This window comes from Acanthopagrus latus, chromosome 20 (genome assembly GCF_904848185.1).
Source record: "Acanthopagrus latus isolate v.2019 chromosome 20, fAcaLat1.1, whole genome shotgun sequence".
NCBI classification, from domain to species: domain Eukaryota; kingdom Metazoa; phylum Chordata; class Actinopteri; order Spariformes; family Sparidae; genus Acanthopagrus; species Acanthopagrus latus.
In genome coordinates, this window is record NC_051058.1 from 8,562,438 (window position 1) to 8,582,127 (window position 19,690).

A 19,690-nucleotide genomic window follows, 5' to 3' on the forward strand; every position below is an offset into this window, starting at 1 on the left:
GACGGCTGTTTGTTATAGCAGACTACTCTTTGAAGATCCCCCCCCTTTAAATTGTGCGGAAATAATACTCCATTAAGCAAAGCAAATTAGTCCTCGCTTTAATTACCAGCTCTGTTCCCGCAGTGCGGATGCGCACGATATTAACTTTATAATCATTTCTTGAACAAATAATTTAAAAACCAATTCACCAGGGATCGGTGAAAGCCAGTAAATTGCTGTAAAAGGGGACAGTGAAAGAATCTGAATGCTTAATTTGGTAAATAGAAAGCAGGAGAGAGGCCACTTTGGCGTGAATGCAGTTAATTTATCTTGATTAGAAAGACGTGCATGAACACTGATGCTAACACACCAGCCAGATGTGCTGCCGCAAATGCACGAAAGAAGCCAAGAGGAGAAAATATGAATGATTGATGGGTGGAGCAGACATCTAGACATGAAACTGAAGGGAAAAAATGAAAAAAGCAACAAGAGGTGGAGAGATATGATTTTAGAACAATTATTTGAGATCACTGGTTGAGCTGTTTTCATTGATAAAAAGCTGATAACAGAGACTAAGAGGATTTTGGCTTGAGCTCAATGCCAATCTCAATCTGGGAGGTTTGAAAAAGGCTCACCTGGCTGATTAGGTTGAGCAGCGGTTTGCCTTCTGAACCAACCAGGCAGGTCAGGAGCTGCGGTATCCATGCCAACCACTGGATGGGCGGGACTCCGATGCAGTACTTGTCCACAGCATCTGCCAGGGTGTTCTTGTCATCAAAACTGAGAAGCCACAACACCTACAGATAAAAAAAAAAAAACCAGACGCGGGGGCGCGAGGTGAAGACATGCGGACAGACAGGTAATGAAAAACAACAAATTAAATGCAACACTCTTGCCATTCTGCCAAGGCAGTCACATGTTCCATTCACAAAAAAAGAAGTTACTGTTTGACACCAAATATTCAGAGGTAAAGTCTCCATCATTAATCAGACCGTTGCTGCTTCTCTGGCTCTGTTCACAGCAGGAGCAATGAATGTGCACATCATGGCGAACCTGAACATGATCAAAGCTGAGCCAGTGTGGTGTTGATCTCGCCTCCCCTGGTGTGCTTGCGTGTGCAACTACATTATAATGAAGACATTAACCCCACTCAACCCACCCCCAGGCTCTCGTCAGTGAGCCAACCCCGGTACACAGATTGTGTATAATTACTGGTAATGACTGGTCATCTCACTTCACCCGTCAGGACTAAGCACTGCCAACCCAGCTTGGCAGCACAATACCAGAGGGGGTCACCAGTATAACATCTAATTGGAATGAGGAGTTGCTAGCAGCCATTATTAAAACAGATAATGATAGTAATGCCTGATGCTAACCCTGGATGTGGCAACAGCATATTTATTATTTATCAAGCTTGACGCTGAGGTAGAGTCTCTCTAATCGGACTCTCCTGTGGCTCGTTGAAAGAGAGACCCAGCAGGCAGTTTAGTCAAGTTTTCACAATCTCTCATCCCCCGTCGGTTCATTAATAAATAAGAAAAATAAGACACAGTTTGTGTTTTTATTGAGGCAAATACTCAAAGAAATTACATAAATCGTAATAATATTCTTACTTTTTGTGCCGTCATCTAAATTGATGTTGCTGCATCTTCTGCTATAGAGAACCACCTGACCTCTGAACAGTATGGCAGAGCAGAGCAGCTTTCAGAGTTATATCCATTATAGGAGCATATAGAGGTCTTTCTGTGCTAACCTCTGGAGGGGCTGCGCTGAATGACTTGGTGTGTGTCTGTGTGAGAAGGTTAGGTGGTTGTTAGCAAGGAAGCCTTGCCTCCCACACAGGGCTTACTCAATGGGTAAGTATGGTAGCATAGGTCTGACTGTGAGGGAAAGGTCGGTCCATGTAGAGAGTCATGAGATTGGAGTGTCTCCAAGGGGAGGCCATTAGTCTGTTAACCCCCCCACACCACTGCACGCTAGGGGCTGGCCTCCACTCCACCATCGATCTGCCATGAGAACCCATCCACACACTACTGTCTACCGCTGGACTTTAATCGATCTAATCACTACAACTCCCTGTTTGAAACTGTGGCAGAGTTTGAAAAGGGGAAAGGGTTTTTTTCTCATCAGCACCAATAATAAATGGGCTAGATGGGGTCAGGAAACAAGGGAATTAAAAGTGACCTTGTCTGAAAAACAAAAAAAAACAAAGGCCTCACACAATCACACAAAAAGCATCCCTTCCACTTCAGTCATCACCTTTGCAAGATATTTGCGGGACTTGCTCTCATTTTGGTGGCGGCAGGCGTGGAGGTAGCAGGTGATGGCTGAGACACCCAAGTGGAGCTGGCGGTCCTTGACAAAGATGTTCTCCAGGTAGTCGCCCCACATGGCCCAGGCCTTAACCAGGACGTCGTGCATCTGCACCGCTGCTGAAAAGGCCTTGTTGGCCTCCTCTGACCTGAGATGAGAAGACGGAGAGCATTAGAGAGTAAAGGGATGGACTGTGGAGTAGTCAAGGGCAAGTGGCAAATAGCAGGAGGAAGGGAGAGGAGGTAGGGTTGTGTCGAAAGAAAGGAGCGAGAGGGGAGGGTTGAAAGAGATGGATGGATTTACTTGTTGGGAGAAGGGAGAGGGGGGCTGAAAACGAGAAAGATTGAGTGTGAAACAGATTACGATGATCACATTCTGAATTATGTACTACACATCAATAAGCACCATATTTCATTTGCTGTAATCTTCAAGGCCTTTCCCCTCGGCATTACAGAGTAAGCATTTAACCCAGCATGAATTAATGTCACCTAGAGTTCAGGCTTTTTGCTATATTGTAATATGAGTTGAACCCAACCCTATCATACTGTGTGGATCAATCCGTTTAATGCTGGGTGACATATGAGCTTAACGTCTTCCTATTTTATCAGAAATGACAGTGCCGCAGCAAGGTAAAAACCTCCTCGTAACGGCTATATTTATCTGTATACAAATACAGTGACCGTGAAGAGCATTGCTACAGCTCAGAGAAATCTGCAGGCTGATAAACTTGAGACTCCTTGGGGTTTTTTTTATTCTGGCACTGCAATCTAGCAGTCACACTTTGAGCATCCGATTTAGAAACTGTTAAATAGCAGGCAAAGAAATAGACAGGTGAAATCTGGCAGGGGCCCCCTTGCATTTTGACTGCACCATTTATGCTGACAGGGAAATATATTCTGAATCATCAGCTGTTTTCACCACGCCAAGCAGCTTCTAACTGCTCGTTGGCACGCAGTCTGAATAATTTTCGCACACCTTTCAGCCTTTGATTAATAAATAAGATGCAAGAGGCACCGGAGACGCACCACCCTGCAGTCAAAACAAGAAGACAGGCCTGTCAATGAAAAAGCCTTACTGAGCTACAGTTGGTAAATGGACCTCCATTTTAGGAGTGCTTCCAAAACTACTCTCCCACTTACTTACAGTGAAATGTCTCCCAAGCCAATCAATTAAAATGTGTTATTATAAAAGGCATTTTGGCATGTGATTAAGAAATGGGAGCTTGATTGCTATGGGAGTCAGAGCCGAGGACCCTCCAGTAATACTTAATGGGGTTGCCTCAGTCACTTTGCCAGTGTTAAAGTACATTAACAGTTTCCACTACCCGGCTCAACAGGAGCACAGGCACCCAACAGACTGTCAAATCTCTGACACCCGTTTAATTGAATGATCCCAAAATCCTTAGCACATGTGGTTGCACATGCGCACGCACATACACACACACTCTTTCAACCCCTAACCCCCACTCTGCTGTTAATTCTCCCCTGGTGTAAGGGAAACTTAATGATTGCAATAAACCCTGCTGAGGTGGAGGCAAGTTCTGCTGATCCCAGAGATTCCTGCAAATTGCCTCGAGTTAATTATTGAGCTGCATATACATTTAATAAGCCTTCCTCAATTTGTCTTTCACCCCTCAGGACACCATGTCACGTCAAAGATGACGGGTGAAAAGGGGGGTGCTGAAGGGGTGTTAAAGAGTGGGGCTTTGGGTACCCAGCAAAGCGTGAAAAGAGCAGTTGTACGCTCCACAGGCAATCCCTGCAGCTAAAAACACATTACTGACACCCTCACAAACTGATGACACAGATGCACATTAATATCTAAACCACATCACGGGGTTGACCCAGTAACATAATCTCAGAGGTGAGCCAGTCTGAGGTGAGGCAGATTAAACATGACTGCTGTGCCTTGATGTGCAACAAACGCCCACGGAGAGGTCAGGGACCACCTTGGGGACAAGGCAGTGACAAACAAATAGAGGACAGTGACAGACAAAAGGTTGAATTCAGATTGTGAAGACCTGAAAATGGAAAGAAGTTGAAGTTTACTACAAAGTGGCAACACTGAGACATACTTGTTGATTTGAGCAAGGAACATGCCCTTCAGAGCGTAGAACTCAGCCGTCATCTCCTTGGTGAAGTACTTCAGGTTGGTCGACTCGATCACTTCCAAACCCTAGCAGAGGCAGAGTGAACAACACAGCTTTAACTTTACACCAAACTGCAGCGAAGAAACTTTTGTGGACGCTGGGGAGAGGAATCGCGAACAAGATACCGCGACACTCGGCTTTAGACAGGGCCATAATCACAGGTGAAAAACAAACAAACTGCTCGGTGTTCATTAAGAAGTAAGAAAAGAGGTGTTCGGGGGACTAAACTTCCATTATGGTGAGCCTCTGATTAGGTGTCCCCTATGTACTGCTGTGACAAACGATGTGTAGCGGGAGAGAGAGACAGAGAGAACCAGAGGAGATGAGATAGAAAAGAGAGAGAAAGAGAGAGAAGAGTGTCTACTGGCACTTTTAATGACTTGTGGTGTGCTGAACTGCTCCTATTAATCAGAGTACTCCATGGGCTTAAGAGCAAGCTCCTGAGTTACACTCTTATAAGTCTCGCAGCTATAACTTGTCACCTAGAGCCACGCCAAACACTTCTTGCTACTAACTAAGCCTCCACCTACTACTCACAGAAATCAACCCAAGTATTTAAATCACACTCAGTGAATCAAATGTGTTGATCCTCAGTAGAGGCTGGCTTATTTCAAATTGGAGCATGCATTACCACAGTGCAAATGTCTTGCAGCTGTGCTGCATTATGGTGCAGGTGTTACATGGAACGGGATACATTTATCATGTTTTGATGACACATGACAAGATTGCACAAACTAAATAAGTTCTGCTCCTTGTATAAAATGAGTTTACCAAGAAAATATTTCATTTTACAAGCTGAAATAGAAATGTGCATGTCTATGCTAATAAATTAACAATGATTTTTAACACACTGACATTTGTATTCTATTCTTAATTATGTGCAGATGCATACCTAACAATCATGAGCCAATAGTCATGACTATTGTTCATGTAACAATCAACAATTTACTGTCAAAGCAAGTGTTCACGTGTCAAAGCATGTGAAAAAAGAAGTAGCAGTGAAATGATAGATGGGTCAGTTAATGACGCCATATGCATCGATACTGAGTTCACTGGACAAATGAAATTCTCTAATTTGAAATATAGTGGGTCTAAGACAGAGGGTGTATTATGTGGTACAGGGACACTCACCTGCATACACTCATTCTTGCCCATGACGCCAGCCAGCTGCAAATAACATTTGACCTGCTGTCTAATCTTCTGGAAGCAGTCAACAATGGGCACTGTGGGGATGGTATGGATACGACTCAGGATGTCAAGAGCCACATTCACCAAACCCTTAGGAAACAAGAGAGTGATATGATTTCACAAACACAATTAAAAGAAAGGAACTTCATGACTTAGTAAAAATGGTTCATAAGCCTAAACCACTACCTGCTTGCGTCCTATCTTGCCATACTGAATGATAGCAGAAGCTGATGCATGAACTCCCAACATGGCATTGTTGTTGTTTGGATCATGCTGTGTGTTCGTCTCATATGCCGTCACTATGGCTGTGGACAGAGACAAAACAGTGATGAACATGGTATTTTTTTCTTTTAACACAAGTGTCATGTTTGAAGAAGTACGCAAAAAAGTATAGCTTGGAGCAGTGTGGTGATCTTCTAGCACACTGAAAGCTCAGCTCTCATAATGCAGGAGGGCACTGGGGACACTAAACGTATTGAACAGTAAATGGGCCATGGCGATGAATTTCATCAAGAAAATTCCATTTCACTTTAACATAAGTTTGAAGGCTGTCACGTATAAATGAAGTGGATTTTATTGGCATGGTGCTGCAGAACCAGCGCTATCATTATTGCAGTGCCTCACTGTGCGAGTTGGAGCTCAAGTTGCTTGAGACATCACATTTTGCAGTGGCTGCCTCTCTGAATGGTTTCAAAGTCACCGCGGGAGAGAGCTGAACACTGAGCAAGGTAAATATGTGTGTGTGTCAGAGTGTGTGTGCACTGTGTCCTGCAGTGAGAGAGAGAGAGAGAGAGAGAGAGAGAGAGAGAGAGAGAGAGAGAGAGAGAGAGAGAGAGAGAGTGCTGTAGCAAGCTGACATCTGGAAATGTACAGAGACCCTGAAGGGGTTCTGAACATCGTGGCCTTCTTTGAGAAGAGCTCTTTGTGGAACTGGTAGAGTGTGTCTGCATGAGAGTGTTACCCTGCAAGATTCATACAACCTGCAAATAGTCTTGCATGTGGACATAAATGTATGCCTCTCTGGTGACAAATTTGACAGGCAGTGCTGGATCTGTGGTCATTCGTGTTGTACCTTGGTAGTGGTGCTGGCGCCACATGAAGATGCTGCTCCAGTGGGACAGATCATCAGAAACAATTGGCAGTCGGTTCCTCCAGGTCTTCACCACAGTCTTCATATCGTGAAGGCTGGTGTTGCGGCCCAGGTTAGCCGGCTGAAGCCCTGCATTAATTTGGGCCGCTTCTTGCAGCTCAATGATCTGCTGTGCCGCCTGGGGGTGGATGGAAGAAGAAAGAAATCTCAACTTTTTATATCATACACACAGGATCGTGATTATCTCTACAGCCCACTCACTACACTTGCACTCTTTAAACTTTTATGGTGATAGATCTGAAGCAGCCGCCAAATGCTTCTTGCGCCTGCAATGGCTAACTTTTTTGTTTACAGTTTACATTTCGTGTTCCCAGGCTGGCTCTATGGTCTGCTTCAAAGATTTTGTCCAGACAGTATACCAGCTGCACTTAATCTTGTTAATATTCTGTCTACAAAACACAACAAATCTATGCTACTAGCCAAATTTGGTTTCATTTGCACTGCATAACTCACACGGTGGCCATCTGCTGTCAATCAGTGACTGTCATACTTTTTAAGTTACAGGAATCTCATGTACATTTTTTTTTATTCCATTTTCAAGTTGATGCTCCAGAACCAGACAACTCTGGGTGTTTTAACATGCATAATAAGGTTTTTTGCCATCAAAAATGTCTTGTGTATTTCTGCCTCATCACCCTCCCATTATTACTTGTTGCTTTCAGTGTGTGGTGTACTGCACAATGAAGCAGAGAATTCCTTAAATATCGCAATCAATTCAACAAAGCAGAGCAAAAGGAGTGAGGAAATAGGGTGACAACATGGTTAGAAAGTAGATATAGAGTGTTTGGAGACAAGGTTTCAGATAAGAGGTGGAAAGATGGCATTGGAGATGTGGAGAACAAGGATCAGGAGATAGATGGAAGGAACAAGCCGAAAGGTGATGGCAAAAAGAAAAGGTGTGAGACTGTGTTAATGGAAAAAATGACTCTGTGTGAGGCTCTGAGGTAAAAGCATAGAGAGTGGAAAACATGAAGGATGAAGTCAAAGACAGAGCCTAAAATGATAAGAAAAATAGGACTGTTACTGTCAGGGTATTGACAGATATGAGGACATAAGACAATGCTGGCTTACTCAACAATCCCAGGGGCTGAAAGCCTCCAAAAATAAGATGGATCAAAGTGACACATTTACTTCTACGGACAGCTAGATCTGATGAGCTCGACCTCATCCCTGACAGTACACAATGCTTTACCATATGCTCTCATAGCAAAACATTATCACCATTATTGTAGACGTTTGACAACATTTTTGCATTTCCTTTTTTCAGGCCGATCTGAGTGAATAATGAAGTAATGCATACATTATATCTCAGGCGTACTGAACTAGTGATATTCAGATTTTATAAACAACATATATGAAGGAAGACAGGACATTCAGGTCCAAATCCTGTCGATTTATAATTTAATCCTATAAATCAAGAAAATAAGAATACCTTTAACTGACCCATATTTCTGGTGCCGACTAATGAGGGTAGTGAAGTTTAGTAACACGTTATAATAACTATCATTGATAATTTATAGCTATTTAAATTCTAGTTAAAAGGGGGTCTGTGGAACTTTTTTGTTATGTTGGAAGTTGTATGTTTAAGTTAGCAGACTAAGTTTCTAAGCTGACATTAGCTACTGCTATCTGTTATCGGAGCCAAGAGAGGCACTGAAACGAGTCACTCGAGAACTCGAATAAAGTCACATCCTTTCCTCCTTTACCGAGAGATCCACAGTCCAGCATCATTAAACAATTTCATCCATAGGCTTTTGTAGTTAACCAAGAGACGGGGAAGGTCTCATCTTTTAAGTCACATTACAATCTACTCACATATGGCTAAGAAAAAAGTGATTAATAGTAAATTATAACAAATTGTTAAAAAAGAGCCCCTTTAATTGTCAAGTCACTCTTAAACAATACAGTGTTTTATAAACCATGTTTAAATATTGCAGTTAATGGCCATCCAAATATTGTTTATAGATCAACTACACAGTATTTATTTTCCAATCACAAAGTATTCCAAACATCAGTCACAACTTTGCAATAAACAAATGGTTTATAAAGCATTTCACCATTAACAGTGAAATAACAACTAACTAAATATGACTAATGGTGCATGTCTGTAAGAGAAACTTAGTAGGATTCTGTATATAATAAAATATGTGCCTAAGAAAAACATAAACAATTATTGCATTAAAATACAGTCCAGCAATATGTATTTTAATGCCGCCAGAATCATTTTGCGGGGAAAATCATTATATCTTCCTATATTACTTCAACAGCTAATCTGCTCCTATATGGCACAGAAAAAAGGACAAGGTGATGGGAAAATGTGAAAATGATAAGTGAGGGCTTCTATCTCATTCCTTGGAAAGAAAAAAAAGCCTCATTGATTGGCCCAAAGCTGCTCTGTGAACATACAATCAATCATTTCATTATAACTACTCATCAATCAATATTAATGCCAACCCTCATAATCGATAGCGTGGGTGATAATCCATTGATCGTCAGTCACTGCTAAGAGCTGGGATTTGATGATAACTTGATTCAAATGGTATTTGAGCCCTACTGTATTTGCAGAGTCTGGGCTTCTCATTCTCCGAGGCTCATGGAGTCGTGAATATGAGATATAGAGTTTGGAATGGAGATTTACAACAGGCCGCTTGGCTGGGCAGAGGAATAAATAGCTTGTTTTCCCTTGGCTAGGGTAAATAATTGGACTGCACATATGCGAGCACACGCACACCCCAAAAACCACTCTCTCACACACATACACACGGTAAAGCAGAACGTAGTCACCCAATTCAAATAGCCATTTTGAAAAGATAAATGTAGTGAATCAGAGCTGTGCTGAAGACTTAAAACCCCCCCCGCCCCGAAATCAAATCTCCCAAAACAAAATAAATTGGGCAATACAATATTTTTCACAATTATCTGTTAATATCAGCTGATGGCCCATTTCTAACCTTCATTCAGACCGTCCCATTCATCATGTAAATGTAATTCTGCTGCAGGTATTTAATCAAATGGTATCTGATGGCAGGGAAGTAATTACAGCCATCCTAAACTAACTCTCTTTCTCCTGTTCTTCTCTTTCTCTCTCTCTTTTCTCCCCGCCTTCGCCACATTCTGTTCACTCTACCTTTTTTCAATTTCTATCGCCTAAGTCTCCCCTCTTTCTCCTTTTTCCATCTTTGCCCCAGTCTATTGTAATCTCATGTGGTGGAATCAAAGAGGCTTAAAGGTTTTTTGATTTTTTTTTTTTAATCATCTATCTCAATTTTATAAAATGGAGAGAGCTAGAAAGAGATAGAGACCGTTATCAGCAGTTACTCAACAACACAACATCTCGGGGCCTCTGATGATCTCTCGACATGCATCTCTTCAAGTGCTTATCCTAATAAACTGACTTCCTCTTCACCGCTCTTCCCGGCTTCCTGACTGCTGTGTCAGTCTAACTGGAGCCTTTCAACAGAGGAAAAGACAAAAATCCTTTTCATGCATTTTGGACACTGACCTGCAGCAGCGGTGTGTGCACGTGGGAGACGATGTGCGGCAGCCTCCTCCACTCGCGGATGGCCAGGCTGGAGGCCATCTCCACCAGCCGTTCTATGAAGTTGAGCTGCTGCTCCTCTGGGTGGCAGATGGCCAGGTAGCCTCGGTGCATGTTCACCTTCCATGCCATCTCCTTAGGACAGCTCAGCTCCACCTAGAAATTCAAACAAACTCTGTTTTCACACTTAAACTAGAGCCTGATTTTATCAGCTGATAGTGGCCTATCACAGCTGTATTGGTATATAAATGTATGCAATCTATACGGTTTATGCTGCAAGTGAACACTTTTTTCGAACAGAATGTGTTGCAGAAATAAAATGCTTGGGTAATTTAGTATTATTAGATCCTCAGTTTTTACTGCACTGATGTAATTATGTCATTTTGAAGTTTAATGATAAACACTAAAAAATCCTGCCTCCATTAAATATCTTTGTCACAAGCATTTAATTTGAGGGATCTACTTCAAGGGACTTATACATTGATATTTAAAGAATATTGACCAAAATACTGATTCAGATCACTCTCCAATATTGGCATCCACATAAGCCCCCAAAAAACAGAATTGGTCGGGCTCCAATTTAAACACCAATTCGTATTAGTTAAAAAATAATAATAATATCTAATTAATATAAAAAATATTTGTCTTTCAAAAGGTAAATCAGATTTTTAATGATCAATATACCACTGTCACATTAATTGTGTGCCTTGGTAAATTACCCTGAAAATATGAGATCATATCTGGGAGGTTGAGTCTCACTACAGGAGTGGTTCTGATGTCCATCTTCCAAATTTTGCTTGTTCGTCTCTACGTTCATCTGTAGAGCATAAATGGGATGTAATTTGATTCTTCTGTGAGTCTAACTTATTCTACCATCTCCTGCCTCCAGAAAATCAAGCTTTACTTGTGTTTGCACTGGAAAATAATCTCATCTTGCTCTTTTATGCTTTAAAGTAATTCATCAGTTTCCCTACAAGAATTCATACCAGCAGCATACAGGATTCAATGTTGAGATAAAAAAAAATTGAAAGGATCAAATATTGAGACAGAGTCTACACATGTCAGACACTTCAATTTAATGCTGTTTAAGACCTTTTCAAACACATTTTTAACCAAATTTAAGACTTCTTTTGGACAAATGATCTTCATTATTCAATCACTGCAGTTGTGTATAAAGACATGCAGCATGATTTTGGTCCAAATACAGGTACATTTGACATATTTAGGAAAATAGTTACTAGAGTGGGTTAATCTACATCTTGGTTAGTGCAAGTAAAATGTAAAATTATGGTATTAAAGGTTTAAAGATTTAAATATTAGAAATGCGGACTGTCACACAGATGAGCTTGAGTCTTTTTAATCAAAAGAAATTAAAAGAAGGATAAATTAAATTTGATCAAATGTTTGTGGTAATTGAGACCTCACAAATTAAAATTTATGAAAATTATGTCTAACAATTAGAAAAAAATAATTTAAGACTTCTTAGGGACGCGCAGACACGCTATGATAAGCCTACAAATCTAGTCAAATGAATATCTTGTTTAAGGTAATGATACTGTATTACTTTTTTTTCAGTGTACCTGTAGACAAAATCGATCTTCCTGTTGAGATTGAATTATATCAGAAATCAATGTGTAGATTTTTTTACATGCAAAATACAACTTTGCAGCAGCTTTGCATTTTTTGGGGGGGGATCAGCTGACTGATGGCAGCAGTCAGTTAAAGATTAAAATCTATTAGGAATTAATTCGACATTCAGTAGAAACAGACACACAGTTGTATGTGATATGCTGTTCTTCTGTTTGTTCCTATGATGTTAAACAGAAAGGAGCATGGCAGTTTTAATTAAATGTAAACATCCAAGGGAAAAGGGCCTATGACACTTTCCTTGCATAATTTAGTGCTTGGACAAATACACAACAATACAGTTTCCAATTCATTATCTGAATGGTTTCAGCAGGACTTTTGTAGTAATGACTAATCAACCTGACGAGTCTGACATGCAAGCGGAGGAAAGGAAATGGCCCCGCTATTGATTAAAATGCAGGATACATTAACACTACACAAACAACAGCCTAGGGGAGGCTGATACGTCAAACCTGCGGTTTGCTGTTGTGTGTTCATGAGGAAGACAGAATGAGAGAAGACCAAGAAGAGGAAGAGTGAAAAGAGCAAGAGAGTGAGAAAGCCTAGGTGTGTATTTGTGTAAGCTCTTCTGATGTTGGAGAAAATTACAGTGATCGGTCAAAGCGCACTTATCAGGGGTGACACTTGATGAATATCCTGGAGACAGGGCCGCCCTTATCAAGAGCCAGCTTTAATTGAAAGCGGGGGACATTTGGACTTTGCCTCTGAGGTGGTGAGCAGTGGGCAGGCAGGCAACTGAAAGACTTGCTCCTCTCCTCCACCATAAAACAAATCACCCCGCAGCAGATGCCAGGGTAATTATTCACAAGCACAGCTGTCGTAAATATTAGCTGCTAAATCCAGAGCTGCAGAGCGAGGGATGAAGAGATGGAGGTGGATGTGGAGAGGGTAAGTAATGACAAAAAGAAGTAGGGAAGAGAAGTCGGAGAAGTAAGAGACAAAAGAAAGAGAAATGGGTACACAGAGGAGGGAAGGAATGAAACACAGAGGAGGGGATACAGCGGACTCGGTGTGGCCATCCAGACAATTTAATTAGGTGTCACCTTAGGACAGAGCGGCTCAATGGATTGGTTCCAAGTCTCCTTGAAAGAGCAAAGCAGGAGTATTTGTTAAATGCAAGGTACTATCACGCGTTCGCCACCCGTCTACACTTTGTTTTAGAAAACATGAGGCCAATAAATTAACAGGCCAAACAGCTGAACTGCATTTCCACAGCTTTACGGCCAGCTCTCTCTTCCTCCGTGGAGGTGTGGGTTTGTGGAGCTGCAGGACGGTCCCAATATCAAGTTACTATACTTCACACTGACACAAGGCCTGGGCTGCAGCACGGTACTGGATACCAGGAATGTAATAGAGAAAAGGAGTCGAGTCTCCGGTTCAGCGGGTTCACGCCTAGAGGCTCCACTGCGTCTGTGATTTTGTTAGTGAGAACTTGTGGTTACAATTTCTATTTTCTGTCAAACTGTTGGGGGTTACTGCAACCTTTGGGAGACGGTGAGAGCGCTCATGTATGTGGGTGTGTGTTTATGTGAATTCCATGCATGAATACATTTTCACATGGTGACTGTGCGCCTCACCTGTACCAGAGCTTCTTTCATGGCCGCCCAATTGGAAACCCTCCAAGCACACTCCAGCATGAGATAAGGGTTCGAGTGGCCTTTAGATTGGCCGTATTCTGTCAACGGCTCCCACTGGTTCAATTCCTTAGAACAGCTGGACATGGAGACGAGGGAGATGAAAAGTTAGGCTCTTAAATGTGCTACAGCTGTGCTAATTAAGTTTTTGCAATAAAATGTATCCTTTAATTAGTCCAATTCACAGTTCTTCATTAGGGCTGTCCCCATGGGAGGTTTTCCTCTGTCATTTTGGCTTCACAAATTTCCTTCAGGGTTTTTAACATCTGCACAAGCTCCTTATGGTTTCTTCACCCATATAGCCGTATGCCTCCATTTGATTTGAATTACATATGCCAAATATTGGGGGTAAACTACACATAACATTAGACCTGATGTAAAGTAATAAAATGTTTTCTTAAACAGGCAGATATAACAGGGAGAGTCACTAGTCATCCTAGACTGCGTCAAGTTGTTATAAAGGAGACATTTATTTCAGATGCAGCACAAGAACATGGACTTGATGGAATTTCCCCTGCTGACAGTTACCTATTTTTTCCAGTGACAGCAACTACGCCACATTTTTTCATAAAAATTATGTCTAAGGCTGCAAAGAAAAAGGTGAGATCAGCAGATTTATACATAAAACATATATCATACAGAAATTCAGTTTGTCTAATATATTCTTCAAATATTGTTTCTGAAAGCCCTACTGTAAAAATTGGTGTCATGAATGGATTGTATGTTATCTGCTTTATAGGATCAATGGTGCACAGGATATATATGAAGGTATTAAAAATCCCAATGTGGTTTTGTGCTCTGCTGGCTCTCTTGATGTGTAAGATAGACTGCCCTCTGGGATAACCGCATCTTCTCTGTTCCTGTAATCTTACCGTATCCAGTGGTCCTCCCAGAGCTGGTATTCAGGGAAGATGGCCGGGGAGACATTGCTCCTCTCGTGTTCTTTTCTAGCCTTCTCCATTGCTTTCTCGTAGCTTTCTTGGGCCTGAACAGACACATTAAAGTTTTAGCACAGGCTTTTTGAGGCTGATAAAATAATTATTAAAAGTAAATCTGATACAATTTAAAGCCTCCGTAATGACCATTGAGTTGAATAACACTTTTATGAAAGAAGGAGTTATTTGTAGAACAGTGAGCCCAATTAATTGGCAACAGTGCATAAATTTAATAAAGGTCATGCTTTCTCTCACCTGTTCAAAGAAGCCATGCTGTTCGTAAGCAATGGCTGTGGCAGTCTCAGGAAACTTGCATCTTTTCTGCCACAGGCCGGCCCACATGTCCTCCTCTTGGAGCAGAGAGTAGAGCTCTGCCAGGGAGTCTAAAATCTCCTATGGAGAAGAAGAACAAAATGTAGATGGCAGCAGAACAAATTGGAAAGTTTTGAGTGAGAGCAGCTTTTCTAATGAGTCTAGTTCAAACAGTATAAGAGCCAGATTTGCCAGCTTTAAACACAAGGCTGCAACACACACGCCAAATATACTTTCAAGATCCTCTACTGTGGAAGAGAAGGATAAATAAAAAAATCAATAGCAGTTTTAAGAAGCATGTTCCAACCCTCTTTTCTGTTTCTGTGGCTTGCATTTTCCTGACATAGTGCCCTGGACGAAATACTACATTGTACAACGATTGTCAATTGTGGAAACTATGCAAAATTCAAAGACCTTCGATCAGTCATAAAATAAATAAATGCTGCCAACTCCAAATCCAAGCACATTACCTGCTGAGGTGGTGTGATGCTCTCCTGCTCGTAGAACTCGGTGCTCTGCTTGGGTTTGCTGTGCAGGCTGAGGCCCTTTTCAAAGGCCTGCTGCTCCAACATAAGAGTGGAGCGTAGCCAGAGGTTGTGCGTCTTTCCCAAGTACTTGAGCACACAAGGGCGGATGGGAATAGGAGGCACACACTGGGACATGGCCTCCACAAAGCAGTTTAGGGCACTGGGCTGGCAGTCCCTCTGGGCCTGATGGCTGCCGCTGCACAGGAAAGGACTCATTTCTCCTGACAAAGCCTGGAGGGTGGATAAAGAGAGCTCATCAAACTACCCAGCCACACTTAAGTACTAGTGCACTGATATTGATAAAGGCATTCTGTTGCATATATCTGGTGCCTTTTTCCAGTAACAAAGGTAGGAGGAAACAAGTGAGATGACTGGGAATAATACATTGTTTTCCGCCTGCTTCTGCATTCAGACTAAAGGGTTTTATGCACCTATGTTTGAGCAAATAATCAATATAGGAAAATATTGATGTCATGGAAGTGAATGCAATGATTTAACCCAGTCAATAATCATTTTTCATTTGAATCTTAAACGAGGGTAATACATAAAAACATTATTTGCATGTCTGAAGTGCACTTGGCCGCTCTCTCTCAACGCCTGCAGAACAGACTTTGAGCGTGCCCATGGAGTTACTGCTCTGATAATCATGACTGACACACACTCAGAAATAAATGATGTACTGGTAATGAATATCATTTTCACTGCCCACTGACAGAAAGGAATAATTAATGCCTTGATGTCACCTTAATTAGGCAGATGGTAGAGAAGGCCAATATGTGGACAGAAGTAAATTCCCTCTATAGAGGAATATGCTTTTCTATCATTCTCATGTAATAATCAGCACAGGGATATAAAGCCTGAGCGAGCAGCAATCATAACCCGCCCCACCAAAATTATTATGGTGTAATGTTGGCATTAAACGCAGTGCTGAGCCAGGCATCAGAATGAACACGACATATTTGTGACTTCATGCCTGTCACAGGCAGAAAATATCATCATTCTGAAGCCATCTTTCTATTGACTGCATCTTTCCGATGTTTAAGAGCTCAATCACTTCAAATCAAGGCCTTTCAACAAGTCTCAAAATACTCTATATGCATCTGGTTCGTTAAACTCATTACAGCTTTCCTCCTTCAGCTTTCTCGTTTCCATTTTTAGCATAAATTAATCTGTCCTCATTAAGTGGAACTGCACGTTTTGAGACAGATATGGGATGGCCAAGGTCAGAGTTACAGTCTGCTTGCTAACATCATTGATAAGATACAGAAAACAATAAAGAGAGTGGATGGATGAATGTGTGCATTCGTGCGCATGTGTGTACAAAATAAAACATTTAAAAAAGCCAAAGTCAAAAAACTGGGGATAAAGAGTAGAGATAAGTATGCCTCATTTGGGAGTGACCAAACTGTCATTTTGGATTTTCCATCCAAAGGGACACATTCTAGATTTCACATACTGGGAAGAGCTGCACAGTTACAAGCTGCATCAGCTTATCCTTACTCACAGACATAAATTTGCCTCTGTTGCGGCTCTATTACTACCTCCATGTTCCCCTTTCAGCGTCTGTAACTTTCATACAGATGGCAAGGAGAAATATGACAATATTCTTGCCTTGAGAAGGCAGTGTAAATGGGGCAAACGTTTTGAACATAAAATAATTTGGTGCTCCTATGCTCAGGGTGTAGCTACACAGAGGCCAGTAAGTAATACTTACATGCTGCTGCCTGTCAGAGAGGATCTTCCAGAGGCGAGGGAAGAGCTGAACCCAGGTCCTCTCGGCCAGCGGCGTGGAGATGTGACAAAGCTGGACCAGAGCATTCAGAAGAGCCCCCGTCTAACACAAAGCAGAGAAAGATGACAGCCGCTGACTCAGCTAGGCAATAGTGTCTTTAATCCTTGTCTTCAGGGACTCAAGAGTACCGCTGATTTACTATACTACTGGGCGGTTAATTGTATTTGACTGATGTCCCTGGTAATAATCAGTTCCTGATTTTATAGCTAGAATAAAAATCAGCAGGATCATGTATCACATATATATTCTGCACAGTATAGATGAGGGAAAATATGTTCAAAGTTAAACATCAGAAAGACTGCTTTCTCTAATACTGTCAGTAGTAACCTCTGGGTAATTAGGGTCATTTTGAAAACTCCTCATAATGGTTAGATATATCACTCTCCTCAGCTCACACTGAACTGAAAGACAGAGTATATGCATGTTTCAGGGGGACCAACCATACCTTGACCTCCCGTAAAGAGTCGAGGAACTTGTCGTGGCGGTTCGTAAGCATGTGTAGTTGGTTGCCTGCATCCCTCTCGGCCTGCTCTTTACTCTTGGGGATGGCCGTCTGGTCACCTGGAGCTAACTCTATGTCTATCTCCACATCCTGCCAGAAAAGAGAAGAAAACAATCATCTTTTGGGAAAGCTTTGACGTTCTTCATGTTGGGCACTACGGAAAGAAGACAAAGTTATGAAAGGACACATTAACTATCAGCAGCTTCGAAGTAATGGGTAGTAAATGAGAGCAGCCGCTAATTTTAAAAGAGCGAGCAAGGAAGAAAAGCTTTAATCTTGTCTGCGGACCATGGTATATAACACGTTCCTAATGGGATAATGTGCTAAATTATGTGAGAAAGCACGTCTCATGACACATTGTAGCGTGAGTGTGGGTCTGTTTGTGTGTCCCACCTCCTCCTTGGTCTCACTGTTCTCCCTCTCACGCGGCTCCTGCTTGACATGCGTTGCCATGGCGAAGGCGGCACGGTCATGGCTGTCGGCCAGGTTGATGACGTTTGTGATAGACGGCAGCATGGATCCCTGGCAGCTGGTGCCGATGATGGTGTTTCGTTCGCACACTGCCAGCAGCAGCTAACAAGCACACACGCAAGTACAAAACGTGATCAGTGACAGTAAAATGAGTGACAAGCACCTCAAAAGGCTAGCTGAGAGTGGAGGGGGGAAGAAAGACAAAAGAAAGTTGCGTTTTATGCATCAACAATACAATCTTTTTAATGCCAGACAAAAGGCTTAAGAGGCTCGCTGAAAGATCAGAGTCAGCATTGTTTACCTCTATGCACTGTTTGATCCAGAAGTGGCTGCCCATCGCCTCCCAGTTCTGAGAGCAGCAGATGTAGAGCAGCCTCTCATAGACGCGGCGCTTCATGGAGGCGTCAAACACCTCAAAGAACTTGGCTCTGATTAGTGGCTGAGTACAGCGAAGTCCTGAGAGGAAGGCTGGCTCCAACTTGGACGTGATGTCACTTCCTGAGAGGCTCTCATCCCTGTGTAGCATGATAGACAAAACAATTATTTCAGTGTCTGCACGCTGCATTATTCATGTGGGGAGAACACAGGCGTTTTGTCGATAATAAAATATTCAATTCACTTAGAACATCTGCTGGAACTGAAAGCAGTCATAGCAATGATGTGTGAGTCAAAACTACTGTGAGACAACAGTGAAAAACAACTTACAATATCAAACACAACAATAAAGCGCACACTGAAGCTAACAGGAGCAACTGTACCCTGGGATCATTCGACATTCATGAAGCTTATCATATTCAGCTGTTGTTGCAAGACATGCTGATTTAACTTTGTCGTCATCTGTGTTAGTGTCAAATACTTGTGTTTCTTGACAGACTTGAGTATAAGAAATTCTCTATCTAAATTCTCTGCCTAAGCTTCTTTTTTTTGTAACTTTTATGCAGCGTCAACTGCACTGACAAAAAACAAAGTGGAACTAATGGCAGAGTGTCATGTGAAGAGGATAAAGGTGATGCATGCCAATACTCGCTTGAACTGGCACAACACTTGCAGAATGTTTGAAACACATTCTTTATGTTTTTATGATTTTCACTTCATCTTTATATTAGTAAATAAATTAGAATGAATTTTTGAGCAAGGAAGGGAGTTTACATGCAGAATATCTGCATGTGTAGCTTTTTGCCTCTTTTTAATCTGTTTACTGAATAATGGGTCCAAATAAAGCAAACAATACTGATGAAGGATATTTAAAGCTCAATTTTGGGGGTACTTCAGTGTAACTGTAGTCATAATTATTATTGCTAATTAAGATAATCTTATTAATCTTGCTTGGGATAAAGGTGGTATTTGCAAACATTGTAGGCTGGCAGGTAGGTAGGATTCTAAACATATTACAAACACAGAAGGTAGTCTTGTAGCAATATCCAAACGCAACATGGCAGCATGTTTAAACAGCCGTGACATTCAGTCATGGGGATTACTGATGCATGAGGAGATGGCAGTTTACACTGAATATTGTGTGAAATTGAAGTAGTTTTGACATGGAGAAAGCAGTA

At 41.7% G+C, this 19,690-nt stretch overlaps 1 protein-coding gene across 3 annotated transcripts in view; it reads right to left on the minus strand.

Annotated features, from left to right (window-relative positions):
* Positions 1-19,690, minus strand: part of LOC119009398 (transformation/transcription domain-associated protein) — a 78,399-nt gene that overhangs the window by 18,448 nt on the left and 40,261 nt on the right. For all 3 annotated transcript variants that reach the window (XM_037080625.1, XM_037080623.1, XM_037080624.1), the window contains 15 exons: positions 18,439-18,652; positions 18,060-18,239; positions 17,610-17,756; positions 17,087-17,206; positions 15,316-15,603; positions 14,789-14,926; positions 14,471-14,583; positions 13,542-13,677; positions 10,282-10,473; positions 6,702-6,897; positions 5,816-5,934; positions 5,573-5,719; positions 4,367-4,467; positions 2,239-2,440; positions 615-776 (listed from right to left, as the gene is read on the minus strand). In XM_037080625.1, the coding sequence (XP_036936520.1) occupies positions 615-776; positions 2,239-2,440; positions 4,367-4,467; positions 5,573-5,719; positions 5,816-5,934; positions 6,702-6,897; positions 10,282-10,473; positions 13,542-13,677; positions 14,471-14,583; positions 14,789-14,926; positions 15,316-15,603; positions 17,087-17,206; positions 17,610-17,756; positions 18,060-18,239; positions 18,439-18,652 (2,455 nt within the window). The remainder of the gene's footprint in view (positions 1-614; positions 777-2,238; positions 2,441-4,366; positions 4,468-5,572; positions 5,720-5,815; positions 5,935-6,701; positions 6,898-10,281; positions 10,474-13,541; positions 13,678-14,470; positions 14,584-14,788; positions 14,927-15,315; positions 15,604-17,086; positions 17,207-17,609; positions 17,757-18,059; positions 18,240-18,438; positions 18,653-19,690) is intronic.